Source organism: Camarhynchus parvulus, chromosome 7 (genome assembly GCF_901933205.1).
Source record: "Camarhynchus parvulus chromosome 7, STF_HiC, whole genome shotgun sequence".
Classification (NCBI taxonomy): Eukaryota; Metazoa; Chordata; class Aves; order Passeriformes; family Thraupidae; genus Camarhynchus; species Camarhynchus parvulus.
The window spans coordinates 26,619,005-26,634,782 of NC_044577.1; the positions used below are offsets into that span (position 1 = coordinate 26,619,005).

Below are 15,778 nucleotides of genomic sequence, written 5' to 3' on the forward strand. Positions count from 1 at the left end.
GCGGGCTGGCGCCTCCGCCACCCTATTGGCGGAAATCTACATGGGGACGCGCCCGCTGACCAATCCGGCTCGGGGAAGGCGGGGCTATGCCCCTCCCGGCCTATCGGAGCCCGCGTGGGCGGGTCCCGGCGGCCCGGGCGGCGTGAGGGATGCTCGGTGCGGGCGGCGGCGGCGGCCCCAGGGCCCGCCATGGTGTGAGGCGCTGCCGCGATGAACGGAGCGGTCCCGTCGCTCTACGACCCCAAGGCGCGGGTGCTAAAACTGGGGGAGAGCTTCGAGAAGCAGCCGCGCTGCGCCTTCCACACCGTCCGCTGTGAGTGCTGGGGTTGGGGCAGCTCTCGGGGGCTGCGGGGGTCGAGGAGGGGTTCGGCGGCCCCCGGTGCCCGCAGTCCCCTGGAGGGCGGGGGTGGCTGCGGCCGCTCTCGGCGGCTGCCTCTGTGCCGGGGTGCTGGGGCGCAGCTGGGCGCTCAGTGCCGTGGAGCGCTGGTCCCGGATTTCGGGAGCCGCGCAGGTTTCAGTCGGTGCTGGGAGCACGTACGGCCATTGTATCCTAGAGCTGCCCCTCGCTGTCCGCTGGGCACTAACTTCGCTTTTTATGCCTTTTCCATAGTGTCTCCCTGCGGTTCTGCTGGAAACCGAGCTAAGCTGAACCTGTGGCTCTGTCTGCTTGCGCTCAGTGTTTAGAAGTTCCGTGTAATTCAGCAACCAAAGGTTAAAAGGCAGGCGGTGTTAATCACGGAGCCAGTACGCCCTCCCTGAGTACATAATTACTATCTAGAGAGGTGTGTGCTCAAAGATTCTGAGGGTAGCTAGGAAACAAATGCTCCCAGGATTATAGTCCTTGGTAATTTAGGACTGCAGCTTCTGGTTTTGTTGTCTGGTTATTTATAGAATGCTATCCCCAAGATTCAGAGAACATATGTTCTCTGGAGAGTGTCCGGTGTGCAGGATGGGTAATGTGCTCTCTGTGAGCAAAGGGAACGGCACTTAGATTGTCTCCAAATGTAGAAGCGGAGGAAAGGGGGGAAAAAAGCTATACATGGATTTAAACAAATGCTGCAATTTGATATTTACCCAAATTTTAAAGAGGACTAACAACCCCGTCTGGTACCTCCTACCCTTAGAGTTTCATGCTGACTCTTCTAATGTGATGATTTATTCTGAAATCTGTTTTGAAATCTCTCTTCCTTTCCAACAAATGAGACATAGAAACTGGCACCTTCATCAGTTCTATCAAAGGCACATGCAGAAGAAATACCCTCCAACACCTGACTTTTTTAAGCAGTTGAGTAAAAGGGACAACAGCTGTTGGTTAGAAGTTAAGATTGGAAGTATCAATATCTTCATTTTCTCTATTATTAACAGCCCAGTGGCCATATATAAAAGCAAATATTCTCTGATTTGATGAGAAACTTTGAAACTGTTGTATGCTTATTCCTGCAAGACGACATTTAGGGGTTTGCCCAAACAAGGTTAGCAGGGGCTGTCACCTGTGTCTGAGCTGCGAGCCTCCTCCTGCACGGCCCTGCCCAGCAGCTCCTGCAGCCTGGTTTTCCTGCCCGGTTGGTGTGCTGGCTGGAGCCGTGCTTCCAGCTGCGGTCTGTGCGCCTGGCCCGTGGCTGCAGGCCGAGCTGGGGAACTGGGAAGCTCCCCAGCTGCAGGAATGCCGCCGTCAGTGACCAGCAGCATGAGATGGGGCAGGCAGCGAGGCGAGGAGCCTGTGCCGGCCGATGGGTCCCCTCCGCGCCTCCTGGCAGGGCACCAGCATCCCGGGGGGAGAGACTGGTCCTGCCGTACCTGAGCCGTGGGCTCAAGCCCACATATGTTATCACAGGCCTTGAAGAACCTTTTGATGCTATCCTGTCTCCCTAAATCAGCACAGGCAGAGTTTTGGCTGTAGCCTTTCCCAATTTATTTGTGGTGGAAATAATACCTTGTAGGTAATGGTATGTGACAGAGCTACCGGGCTGATGCCTGAACATATGCTCATTTGCAATGCCTCAGAATTTTGAAAAGGACCAGAAATCGATACCCTCTTTTGCTCAAAACTTATTTTAACAAGTCCTTCAGATGCTGAAAAAAAACCCCAAAATGTAAATCAGTGTTAAATTGGGGAGGAATTTCACTTTCAACAGAAATAACTATACTAAAACACCAAGTTTTTGTCAGGTTCTGATGTGCTTGTTACGGTAAAGTTAAAAACAGAAAGAGAAATGCATATTGGGCATTGATGTTGTTCTTTGCATCTTCTGACACTTGTCTACATCTCCCATGTTTGGGATCAGCATTTTCAGGAACTATTTATTGGTTCTTCTGAAAATAATTACATGAGAATGTACTTTTTGAAATATAACATAGCTTATTTGGCTTTCTTATCCATTAAAACCTAAAGGTGTTTTTGTATTTTTAACTGAAAGATTTAAACACTTATAATGGATCCCGAGAAAAGCAGCTTGACTTTGAATTCTATTGACTTATGGAATTATTTGCTCAGGGGAATGCTAGATGATACACTAGCAAAAAAGGCTTTTACTTAATAGCCTCCAACTGCAATTAAGTGGTGCCTGCATTTATAAGATTCCTGAAAAGCCTGTAAATAATCTGGTTTGTTTTTATATTTAGATGACTTTAAGCCGGCATCTATTGATATGTCCTGTGAAGGAGACCTTGAAGTTGGCAAAGGTGAACAGGTGACAATAACGCTGCCAAATATTGAGGTGAGTTGATGTGGCTGAAGAGTGGCAGGCTTAAAAGAATGATTTATTTTGTTGTTTCCTAAGTATATACCCTGACTATGGAAGAGTATAAAGTTTTAGTGCTGTTTCAGAGCTGCCTGAGTGATTTTTAGAGTAAAAAACAATTGCTCTAAGACTGTAAGATTACAAAAGACCCAAAGGTTAAACAGCTGCACTGTAACTTTAAGTGTATTTGCTGCACTGGAAATATGCTGTAGGATGACCCAGAAGTGTTGCGTACACAGAAAAGCTTCATGTGTATGTTGGCAGTGCAAGCTTCCCCTTGGTATTTATTGCTCTAGTGCAGCTCTAAAGCAGGAAAGACTGGAAAGGGAAAATTTACTACTTGCCATGCTTTACTGCTCTGCTGATATGGGAACTGAAACCCCTTTTGGTGAGAGGAGTCCTAGAGAGAAATAAGGAAATATTGGGAAATAAGCATTTAATCAGTTTCAAACTAAGCTAAGTGAGTAAAACCCCATTCCAGTCAAACACCAGCTGGCTTTGGACATGGCTACTGTGAATCTAATTTGAATTAATAAACATTTTTAATGGCCAGAAATGATCACTTGTAGTGAGTTTGTCACCACTGAAGGATTGCTGTTTCTAAGAAAAACGACTACAGGAATAACACTTACTGGACTTCTGATTTAATAGGGCTCAACTCCACCAGTGACTGTGTTCAAGGGCTCAAAGAAGCCTTACCTAAAAGAATGTATCTTAATTATCAACCATGACACTGGAGAATGTCGCCTAGAGAAACTTAGTAGCAACATCACTGTGAAAAAAACCAGGTGGGTGATTTACAGGAGAAACAACTGTGCTTTACTCATTTTGAAAATCAGTGTTAATGAGTCTAAATTGAGATATATAACTACATATCACTATTTTTAGGAAAACATAATTTTAGAAAGTACTTGGCCTTGCTCAAAGGAGTGAAAAGCTTGCTTTCTCAGCAAACTGACTTCACATATTTCAAATTGTGACTGCAGAAGAAATCAAAATGTATTTTTTTGTTAACCAAAGCATGTTATATTATTGAAAGAAATAGTAACTTTTCTGGCGTGTTTAGAGGGAGGAAAAAAAGATCTGTTTGGCTAGTAGTTTGCCTACTGTCTTGTAACTTGTAAATGAGGAAATTAAAAAACAGAAAAATTTGTGACAGGTCTCAGTAATTGTAATGGCTTGTTTTTCTCGTAACAAGTTTTTAAATATTTTTTTCTGCTGCTGTGTCCATATAAGTAACTTCCAGCAGAATTATTATTATGTGATCCTGGGTAGCAAGGTATAAAAACAAATCAACTGACAAAATATTATAAAGTTAATAGCACTGTATAAAAATAATTTTAAATACATATACAATATTAATAGTATATATTAATGTATTATATGTATTAGTATAATAACTTACCAGTATAATAACTTACCTAAGAATCAAATGATGCTATTTAGAAAGGCATGAGAAATAAATCCATGGTACCATATCCCTTGTGTTCTTGCCTTTTTCCTTGCCTCTTGCCTTCTAGTAATTAAAAATCTTTCCCTCTTACACACAGAGCTGAAGGAAGTAGTAAAGTCCAGTCTCGCATTGAGCAGCAACAGCAGCAAATGCGAAATGCAACAAAGGTTCCAAACAACGTTAAAAGCTCTCCATCAAAGGAAAAAACATTTCCATCTTCACCTATGGATGATATTGAACGAGGTAAACTCCACTGGCACATAAGTTTCAGAAATTTTGCTGTTAACAAGCAATTAGTTTTTTAGAGGGTTTTGCATGTGTAGGTTGTTTTTGTTTTGTTTTGTGTTATTTGAGTTTCACACTAGAAGCTGATTATGTGAGCAACTTCACTCTGATATGGAAATGACCACTGTGGCTCAAGTGGGTAAAAAAGCAGCATTTGTAGCTTGTTACAGTAAAAAACTAGCTGAACCATTAGGCTTAATAACGCCAAGGGTCCTGCTGCTGTCTCCTTGACTCTGTCTTCCACTGCTACTTTAATCAAGTATATGCTTGGTTGTATTGTGGTACTGGAACTAAGTCACTTCCATTTTGACATTGCTCCTTTTTCTTTCTGCGCACTCAGCAAATATGTTACAGTACTTTACAACTCAACATGCACTTTAAATTACCAGATAGAGCCTTGTGGAAGATGAGGCTCCAATGAAAAAGACATCAAAAAACTTGCATAAATCAACCCTTGAGCAGTGCTATGTGCTGTTTCCTTGAGAGACTCTGGTTTGGTGTGACACTCATATTTCACTTAATAGGAGGCCTTATTTCCTTTGGGAGGACAAGGAAGATGGCAGGTGGTAATTACTTGCTACAGAAATGCTGACAGGTGGCAGTTTCATTGACTGGAACTGACATCTGCTTCCTAAGTTGTTCTGAATTCCTTTAAACAGGTTTTTTTTTAGATGTATCATTATGAAGATGGTTTTTGTTTCCATTTTGGTTTTAAGCTCTGACCAGCAATCTATATTGCAGAACAGTACTACAATTCATCTCAGGTTCCAAAGAGGAAGGAAAACATGAGCACATGAAATAAAATTACGCCTTTTCTAGGTGGTCTGTTCTTTTGGGGCAAGTGGTGGTATCAAATACTGAAAGTCTCCAAAGTGACTGCCAATGTAACAAACTCTTCTGTAGTGCCAGTCCACTTCTGAGCATTTAAAATGCTGAAAAAATTAAAAGGATGGTAGAGATATTATCAAGTCATCTAGTCCATCTTTCTGTCCTAAAGTCAGATTTCTGACGTAACTTTTAACCTGTTCTTAGAACCTTCCAATGACAGATCCTTGTACTTGCTGGCAGGCCATTCCAGGGCTTTGCTCTCATGGCTGTTTGGGTTCTCCTGTAAAGATAGTTTGACAGCAAGCCTATTACTACTTTCATATTTATCATGCAAGTACAGAGCAGATTACTGTGCTGCTTTTGAGCAGTCCTTCACAGACTCAAACTACTGTCTTTCCCATTTTTTATGCAAAATTACACCCATTGGTTCAATCTTTCCTTAGAAGTTTCCTTTCTAAATCTGATTTGTTGTCAATTTCCTTTAGCTTTCTTGCAATGAGTCCAAAAACTTCCTAAAGTATAGTCCCTAAGCACAGCTTCTGAAGTTCTTGCAGTGCTGACGTGAGAAAGAAGGCTGCCTTACAGGCACTATTCATCTTTTTACACAAAGAACAAATAGTATCATGTCTGTAGTATCACAAGACCAAACAGTAGCAAGTCATTTCCGCACAGCATGAAGCCCAGAACAGTGTAGGGATCCACTGTAACTCTCAGACTCTTCAGAAGTGTTGCCTGCTAATCATTCTTCATCCCATGGTTGTGTAACTGACACATTCCTGCTTAAGTACACTACCTGGAACTTGTTACTAACTTTGTTTTATGAGCTGGTGGGGCAGCTCATTCTGCCATTATCCTCTAGTATATGTACTGCTCTTCCTTCACTGGTTAAAATTACTTAATTTAAATTCCATCAAAATTCAAGGCAGAGATCTTATTTCTTAGCTTTTGGTATTGGCCAGGCACTTAAAATTTTTCTTATATTAGACATTGCTTAGGGGGAAGTGGAATTGAATGCTTAGGACTCAAGTGGTGTCTTTTAGTTAGGTGTCTTACAGCTCCAGATATGCAGAGGATCATGTTCTCTTATACGTGTCCTTAGTAAAAGAAGGGCACTTATATGCTTCCAATTTTTTTTCTTTCTGCTCCCCTTTTTTCCTTATGTTTGAGTAGTTCAGTCTTTCATTTTCTTTCTTTTCTTTCCTAGCATTGGGTTAATTTGTCCCTGCAGCCATAGCTGCACTCTTAGGTGCTATTTTTCCTGAACACCATTTTCTTTTAGACAGGCCTTTGATAAAGATGGCCTTTCCTTTAGAGTGGCCTTTGATAACTTAGAGTCTGTTTCATGGAAGTTTGTGTTGAAGATTAATCATTTTATTCCTCCTCCCTTCTTCTCTTAAGCTTTGCACTGTCTTGCATCTTGGTGACTTTCACCTTCAACCTGTTCTGTATTGGGTAAATTTGAAGAGAGATGAGCTACTCTCTTACTTGCTTTATTGTGTCTGCTATATCAAAGCTGTTCCTGAAGTATTCTAAGAGCTTGTAAGACCATCTTAACAAATGTCTAGTGTTGGATTTGTGGCTTTTTTGGATATTCTTCATGCTTAACTTAATTTTGAGCAAAATGTCACGTGGTCCAAACAAATGTATTGATTGCAATGCTGAATTGCTGGCAGGCATTTTGGGTGCAGCTGCAGACATCTTGCAGTGACTGATCTGTGGATTGTAACTGCAGTTTTTAGTCAGTGAAAGCCATATTTGGGGTGCTAAGAAAAACACAGAACATCTTCTGCTAGTTGCAGAAATTAAAGGCTATGTGGGATGCATTACCCCATGGAATGTGGGGTTAAGCATTTGTGTTCACAGTCACCCTTGTTCTAACACTTTGCTTGAAAGGGAGAAAGTGCTCAAGCTATGAGATTCGAAAACCACATGACAGGCTGGATTCCACTTGTGCCCTTTTCTTTGTTCTGGAGATCTTTGGTGGGTTTGGTCTGGGGTTTTTTTAAGTTGCTGTATTGTGTGCCTGATGTCTGTTGATTTTTTTTCCCTTTTTTCCCCTCTTCCTTTTATTTCAATTATAATGAATGTAAAATGAGAAACAAATCCTTTTGTTTGCAGAGCTAAAAGCAGAAGCCAGTATCATGGACCAGCTGAGTAGCTCTGATAGTTCATCTGACTCTAAAAGTTCTTCATCCTCTTCATCAAGTAGTGAAAATAGTTCTAGTGATTCTGAAGATGAGGAAATGAAGCCCTCTCTTCCGATGTCGATGCCGTATTTGCAGCCTCAGCCTACTGTGTCTGCCATGCCACAACAGGCTGTTCCTGACAAAGATGCCAGTCATAACAGATCCCAAGAGAGCAGTGGTCATATGATGAATACACTACGTAAGTACAAAGGCTGTTCTTTTCTTAGTGCACAATTCCAGACATCAAGATTCTGAAAGGAAACCATATTGTTTTTAAGTATGTCTCTGTTATAATTAAAACTGTGGGAAGTGATGCTAGGGTTTGATTGTTCAGCAGCAGGCTGAATTAGACACTGGGCTAGAAGGTTCGTGGCTCTCAGAAATATTAAATTAAAGCTGAAGCAGTTGAAAATATTTCCTAAACTGTTCTGACTTCCTCCCATTTCTATACATTGGGACTGGAGAACAGTAATTTTGTATTGAAAATTCTTGAACTAACAGGGCACTCCCTAAACATATGCTTTTCATTTCTTGGATAGAATTATGGGAAGGATACTATGGTTGCAATACTCTGAGTTACAGAAAAGATGGTGTATACTTAGCTGTGTCAGTTACAATTATTCATGGCAGTGTTCCACTGGCCAACATGGCAAAACTGCCCTTTGCATATGAGGAAGGAGGTGATTTGCTTTCAGGTGATATTATCTTATTCCACACATTCAGGCAACTAAAAATGTAATTTGAAGAGTAGCTGTGATGTTCAATGGGAGTTGCTGCACAGCCTGGAATTGCATGCTCAATGTATTCAAAAAAAGGAAAATTTAGAAAACTCTCACACGAAAAATAAAATCCCATTAGGTAGAGAAACTTAAGTTCACTGCCTAAATAACAGGAGTACTCAGACATAGAAGTGAGTATTCAGCTATGATAACTCTTCCAGAATGGTTACCTTTTTAATTAGCTGCTTAGCTGCCAGATCTTGGTTTGAAGAGATTTCCATCAACCCCGGTTTGCAGCCTAAGATCATTATGGTTTATCATTTATATGTAAACTTGTTATACTGAAATTTTAGACTCTGGCAGATCTACTTTTATTTCAGCTCTTAGTGGATAACATGAATGACAGTTCTTTTCCTTTTTTCTTTTTTTTAGCTAGTATTTAAATACTTAAATAACCTGCATTGATATTTCATTATGTACTGCATGAACAGATAAGATCAGAGTGAAAAGTCCTATGACTTTGTGTGCAGAGAACGAAATGCTGCTCTCATTTTACTGTCACTGCAGAGAACAATGTCTTCATGTTAACAATTTGTGTAACATTAGAGTGCCACTTATTTCAGCACTTACTGACAAATGCCATTTCCCATTCTCCACACTTTAATAAAACTGTTATGAAAATTTTATTAAGCTTTATCCCCAGTGACAGAATCTCAGGTGGAAAAGGTTCCAGTGAGAAATACAAACACAGGTGGCCAAGTCCTCCAGTTCCAGCATAGGGAGAAAATGCTGCTTAAACCATGACAACATCATGACTGTTTCAGGGGAAGTTGGTGGCTTGATGTTGCTTGAGAACCATGTTGACAGGTAGAACCTTAGGCCTCTGAGCTTGCCCAGCTCTTGAGATTATTGTAGATTTACTTCTATTATGGTTACAGATACTGCTTGAAACAATTCCATCCCCAGCTTCCAGTGCAGTTAACATTTACAAGACACCTCCACTAGTTAAAGGTCAAACCAGCTACTTCCAAAATTGCTCTTCTCCAGCTCTGTTGCTGAGGGAATTTGGCAGGAGAGTGAAACCTGGAGAAACTAAACGGATAGCACATTGTTCTACTTTGAATGGCAAGAGTTCTCAGTCAGATTTTGTACAGTCATTTCTTCCATCTCAAATAAGGTTTTGCAAAAATAAAATACTGAATCAACAAATGTCAGCACAAGCTGCTTGCTTGTCTAATCTTGCTTTGAGGTGTGTGCTTATGTCTGTGACTAGTTTTGTGCACCTCTGTAGAATCAGGGCCATACCAGGTAATTAGTGAAGTTTTTCTTTGACTTTCTTTCTGCAGGGAGAAGGTTGGGGGAAGCTTAGACAGCAGAGTTTTATCTTGCATGTAGAAATTATACAGCTGAGATTTTGTAGAACTTGGAAAATGGAGGAGGTGGTGTCTGGAGCATAGTAACTAAATACTTCTGTCAGATACATATTTACCTCTGCAGGAATCTGGGGCTCAAGACTGCCCCTCACTCCCAAAATACTGCTTCTTCCCCTTTCTATCTTGAGAAGCTGATTATATAGGCTCACAACTTACCTTATAATAAAGTCTGTAAATGGTGACACTAATGAATCTGTTCTTCATGAATATTTGATCATATGTTGCTTTATGTCTACTTTTTGTTTAAACAAGAGTTATGTTAAACAAAGTAACTTTCCAAAGAAAACCCAGCATAGATGGGCTGTTCTGTGGCCTTGTGTTAGGTACTTAGTATTCAGCACAACTTCACTTCTTCTGATGCTTGGTACAAACACAGCTGTTTTACTTTGACAAATAAAAATTTTTCCTTGTATTAGTTTGGTTTTGGTGACCACTAAGATTTGTGAGACAGTGATCACTCCTATGAGTTTCCCTGTCCCCTATAACTAGCAAGAATTTAGTTGAATATATTACATTCACTGATTTAAAAACATAGGAAATATAATTTGCAGTGCAATCTATTTCCCCAATTAATATTGCTAATAAGCAGCTGGCACCATGAAAACAATTCAGCAGTTTTCCCTCACTTCATTGCTGCCTCATAAGTACAATAGTCTAGATGTTTCTTCAGGGTCCTCATTAAATAAGCTTTCTGTCTTGGCACCAAATCCATCTGAAAGCCACCAGCTCTAGATTGTGCTATTTTGCCCTCTCTCTGAAGGTGTTTTTTTGAGATAGGATTGCAAAAATGAGGCAGAAAGCTTAGCCTGAAGTAAATCCTAACATATTAATTCTGACTCTGGAACTTGGAGTTCTTGCTTTTCCCATCTGCTGGTTTTCACAAGCATTGGTATTTTTGGCTGGTGTTACAGGGTTTGTGTAATTTCTATTAACTGTGTTGAAATAACTTTTGAAGGCTGCAGAAACACCATTTGGAAGGTTATCTTCTTGTTCACACTCCCTGTCCTCCCATAAAGTAGCTAGTGCATAACAGGCCTGGGATTTCTAAGAGTTCACTGTAATTCTCTTTTGAGTGATAAATACATGAGTTAAATTTACCAATACCATTCTCTGTCTTGAAAGATCTTTTAGGGTATTATATTGTTCTGAATAATTATTGACAAAAGACTTGATTTTGTTTTTTCTAAAGTGCTTTTAAAATTAATCTTAAAATAATATGGCTATAATTTTTTTCTTTATATAGAGGATTGGAAAGAAAAAATTGTCTTTAAAGATTTTTGGAAACAACCATTTTCACTATACTTTTCTTATATAAAGTGTTTTTGTTGTTGCAGAGAAGCATGTACCACTTTCTAAGCTTTATTGATGACACAGTGGAAAACAAAGGAAGGCTAAATGCAGCCATGTTAAAGACTCCAGTGTTCTGGCAGAAATTATATGCCTGACAGTAAAAGATCCAATCTGAGTCTTGTGGGGTTTTCATGTGAGAATAGTGTGTTGACTCAATTTTCTCAGTTTCAGCGATTTTTCTTTTGTTTTTAGGCCATTTCTGCACAGCCTGAGATGATTTTTTTTTCTTTTGTAATGGTTGTTTGGCAAGGGAGGTGTGGGTAAAAACATAATAGTTGGAATAGACTCCTAAAAGCGTGTGGGAAGTTGCTAGATATGATGTAGATTGTGTAGAGCTTGCTGCTGTATTTTTTGTTAGCTATCTGTCATTCTGGGAAGATTCCCTTCCTCACACCTCCTGAGCTTATGGACATCCACAGCAAGCACAGTGTAGCCTTTTTACTTCCTCATTTTGAAATATATAGAGAGAGCCACCAAATTAAAGTGCTTTGTAAAATTTCTTTTGATGTTTTGTTTGCTCACTTGTTCCAAAACCAGTTTGAAATAGTAGGTCACTGATACATCTTTAAGTGGTATGTCAAAGAGCTGCTCTTCTTGATTGAGACACCACTTTGTTTTCAAGCACAGCTGAGTGGCATTCAGATGTGTTTCCAAAAAAACCCAACACTTGTTTTTCATAAAACTGCATTCGCCAGCAGTTTTTCCACTTGTGAAGCATGAAAATGTGGGTGGCAGAGATAGCTAGGTGTTGTCTTTTGTGATCTGGTGGTGTTAAATAAATGCCCTTGTGCAAATATGCTAATGGCTTCCTTGCCAAGATTTTAAAATTGTAGAAAAATGATCTCTCTAAGGTTCTGTCACTGTGAGTTTGGTTCTACATCCGCTTATTCTTTTATCATAAAATAGTTTGGGTTAAAAGAGACTTGAAAGATCATCTAGTCCAGCCCCCCCTTACCTGTTTGCTATTAGCTTTTGTAAGCCTTAATTGGGAAAGGGAGTATCATGAAAGAAGAAAATGATTCCCTTGAAAATGACTAATATGTTGACTCTTTTTCTTCTAGGAAATGACTTGCAGCTGAGTGAATCTGGAAGCGATAGTGATGACTGAACAACTTTTTGGCCTTAAACGTATCACCTTTTTTGCTAAATATGTCTTAGCATCTGTTTTGCACTAAGATTAGATTACCAGAGACTGGAATGAATGTCCTCAATTTTGATAATAGACATCCTAATTTTCTACTGACACATCATGTCTATAATACAGCAGCATTGATATCCTGTCAGTGCTATGGTTATGTGTTTATCTTTCAAATTACTGTATTTACAGTAAAATTGTGTATGATCTGATTTTGATTATTTTTGCCTCAGCCACCTGTTTTACTTGAAACTGATTTGTAACAGCTAGTTACTTTATATAAATAGCTATGGAATGGAGAAATTTCTGATATTTATGGAGGCAAGTTTCCTTCCTATCATTTAAATGCTGATCTCACAACTTTGACGTGGAGGGGGAGAAAGGGAGAACAACTAAATGAGGTCTGCTGTGTCAGCTACACTTTTTGTTCAGTTCACAGTTCATACCTTTAAGGAAACTGCTGAATAATGTGGTCCACTAGTGCAGTTACAGTTTACAATTGTTCAACACATTGCTGAATTCTTAATTTCATTATATAATGGGACTTTATATATTTCTGAGCCTCAAGATTCCTAAGGGAACTTGTCTGTTCTCTGCCTGTTTTATGTAACTTGAATAGGGCAGTCTTTTTACAACCTTTTTGTATCTAAATTTAGGTAACTGCAGAGACAGCAATGAATTTTCTTCATTTAATTCTGTAATGGAAATCAGAAAATTTCTTTGTAGAAGTATAAAAGTAATTTAATAAAGCAAATGTTTATCATTTTCATGCATCAGATTCTGTTTTTACTGGTTAAGAATTCAAATTTCTACCTAAAGTAGTTGTGCCAGTGAAGGGGTCAGACAAAGAAATAAAGCAGTGCAATAGTAGCTAATAAGGACTCTCCATCCTGTCTACAAGACTGAAATGTTTGTTGCTTTTGTTACACTGAGGTGACCCTTAGTAAGAGCTTGCCAAAAGTTTGCAGTGATGCAACTGAATGTTTATTACAGATTACATCCAAATGCCAGTGGGAAGTAATACCATATTGACAAGAAAAGGTCTTTTTCCACATTTGAAATTATATTTCAAGACCTGGAGAACTGAGGATCAGACTCTAAATTTCATCCTGTAATTTACCACTTAAGAGTTTTGTAACAGTAGCAAATGTCTGTAGGGTGAGTTCTGACAAGATAAGTCTGTTCAGTCTTGCACAGAAGTCTCCTTTGCAGGATTGCAGTGGTTGGATCACAGCTCTGTGTCTAAACTGTGAGGATTGAATCCCATATGTCAGCCTGAATGCGCAGACATGGAAAAAACTGCACACTCAGTAAATGTATACAATAGAGGGTACTAGAGGAGCTTATTCTCTGAACTCTGCTCTACCAGCCCAATGAAATATGGGAAATGCTGCTTTCTGATGCTTCCAGACCTCATGCTCTGCACCAGGTCACAGCTCATTAATCTTCTGGCTTCCTAAAACTGGAATTGTAAGAAGCAAAATGTTCTTGTATTCATACTCAAAGGAAAAAACTCAGGTTAATAGCCATGGGTGAGCAGGTGTTATTAAAGGGCTAATGCACAACCTTGAGGAAGGATGCTATGTAATAACCCCTGTAAGACAGTGGAAATTCTTGAGGGAAAGAGGATTGAGGTCTCTCATAGATCCTAGCTGTTGGTGTAGGAACTCTAGCAGAGTACCTGGCTCTTGGCACACGCTGCTGATAAAGTCTAGGGCAGTGTGAGGGGCTGAGATGTTGCACCTTAGCACTAAGGAGCAGCTCTGTGTGCTAAATAAAGGGGTCTGTGATAATGCACTGTCCTGAGCTGAAATGTCTTCTCTTTGCCTTCTCTCTGTCCCCAGTGGTTCACTTGCATCAAAATCTTCCCTTAGGATGATGCTAAATTCTAATTCCAGCCAGAATGCTGCTGGTTTTCCTAAATAACAGGGCATTCAGGGTATACAGAGTGAGCAGATGTGTGGAAGCACTGACCGGGCCACAATCTAAATCATGCAGAGCACATGTATTCATGGATTATAATCACTCCTTCAGTGATAAAACTGTGGAGTGCAGTCTGTACATAACTGTGCTCACATGTATACAGGTGCTTAAATATAGCTCAGGGAGTAAAGCAGATTTCCAGGTTCCTGGGTCTCAGGACTGTAACTAAGCCTGTGCTATCTTTAGGATTTGATCTTTGGGTTGAAAGCTTTCTAGGAAGGGAAGAATGTTATTGAAGCTTTTGTACAGTATGTAGTACAGAGTGGTTCGTGGCCAGTCAAGCATTTTGTCAAATGCACAGTTGTGATAATGCAGGAAAGCTTCCCTTTAAGTAATGGGACAGGAGATAAGATTCTCTAACAGTTCTTGGAGAAATAAGGGCAAAAAGATAACATGTAAATGCATTAAAGAATAAAGCTCTACATGCCATTTCCAGCCCAAATGTATGTGATTGGCTCCCCCCTTATCCATGTACCTGTCAAACATCAGCAGGTGAGCTAAGGAGCTTGTGCAGCCTCTTCTCATGCAGAGGACTTGGCAAGGGCCTCATTTGTGACTTCCAGGGGGCATTTCCTCCCCTAAGGCTGGGGTTGTGTGCCCCGAGGAGTGCTGAGCCTCCATATCTCCTGCAGGTTGTTCCCAAATGGCATGAGTGAGAAGGGGATTGCATTGAGATTTTCGAGCAATTTTCTTGTTTTTTGACCCTGATTTGAAAATTCTATTCTTGTCCTTTAAAACCAGTTGTATTCATGTGATATCAATTTAACTAGAAAGTAATAAAATCAGTAACAGCTGTAAGTTCCATGACTACTGTTCCTACAACCTCTGAGTACCTCTTTCAAAATTACTTGAAATATATCTGGCTCTATCTTATTTCTTTCACTTATTTTGTCTTTACATCCAGAGATTTAAAGCACTTTGTGTATCTCTAAGCAGCAGATATATTTGAATAATATTTTGAGACATTGTATATTTTTCTGTGACATTATAATTAAGTTATTGTGTATGTTTTGGATTTGAAGAGCAGCTGCTTATCACTTATATTGATAAATCAAAAATATCTTCCCAATACAGCTGAAAACTTGAGAGTTTTTTAGTCTTCAATGCTACAGACCACTGCAGCCACAGTCCACCTGCCCCTTCTCTCTGCATGGCACCTGGTACGAGCACAGTTTGTCTGGTAACTACTTCAAGGTTGCAGTACTTACCCTCCATTAATTCCTGAAATAGGGATTATGTGTGTTTGCCAATTGTACCTACCTTGCCTGGCAGCTTCTAATATCTTAACTCTGTCCTCTTGTTTTTCATTAATCTTGCCCTGGGGCATGTGGACAGACAAGGGCCATCTCTTCAGGGTAGCTCTGGCACCACTGTATTCCATGATAAACACTGGGATTGCCATACACTTGGGGTTTTCTGAAGGCAGGGTATAATGATTTTTCAGATTAAAGAACTTTACTAAGTCACTGCTATGCTAACAGACAGTGCATCACCTTAACAACAGAACCACAGTATTTTTAAGAATTATTTGTTGGGTCTTTCTTGACTGATTTCTGGGGAACTAAATATGAACAGATCATCTCAGATAATAGTTTGATTTGGTAATCAAGATGTTGAGCCACAAAAATCATATAATTGCTGGCCAAAACTTTCAATTTTCTTTAG

General features: G+C 39.9%; 1 protein-coding gene across 1 annotated transcript; it reads left to right on the top strand.

The window, feature by feature from the left end:
• The first annotated feature begins 139 nt into the window (after window positions 1–139).
• On the top strand, window positions 140–12,892 carry EAF2 (ELL associated factor 2). Its single transcript, XM_030952342.1, has 6 exons — window positions 140–313; window positions 2,623–2,717; window positions 3,393–3,529; window positions 4,292–4,437; window positions 7,426–7,692; window positions 12,057–12,892. Exons 1-6 carry the CDS (start codon window positions 211–213, stop codon window positions 12,101–12,103), a joined length of 795 nt encoding a protein of 264 aa, XP_030808202.1. The 5' UTR covers window positions 140–210; the 3' UTR covers window positions 12,104–12,892.
• The last annotated feature ends 2,886 nt before the right edge of the window (window positions 12,893–15,778 follow it).

Coding starts and splice junctions, on each gene's coding strand:
- EAF2 (XM_030952342.1), top strand. CDS start 211: ATGAACGGAGCGGTCCCGTCGCTCTACGACCCCAAGGCGCGGGTGCTA. Junction 2,718..3,392: donor TAACGCTGCCAAATATTGAG/GTGAGTTGATGT, acceptor CTGATTTAATAG/GGCTCAACTCCACCAGTGAC. Junction 4,438..7,425: donor TATGGATGATATTGAACGAG/GTAAACTCCACT, acceptor TTTTGTTTGCAG/AGCTAAAAGCAGAAGCCAGT.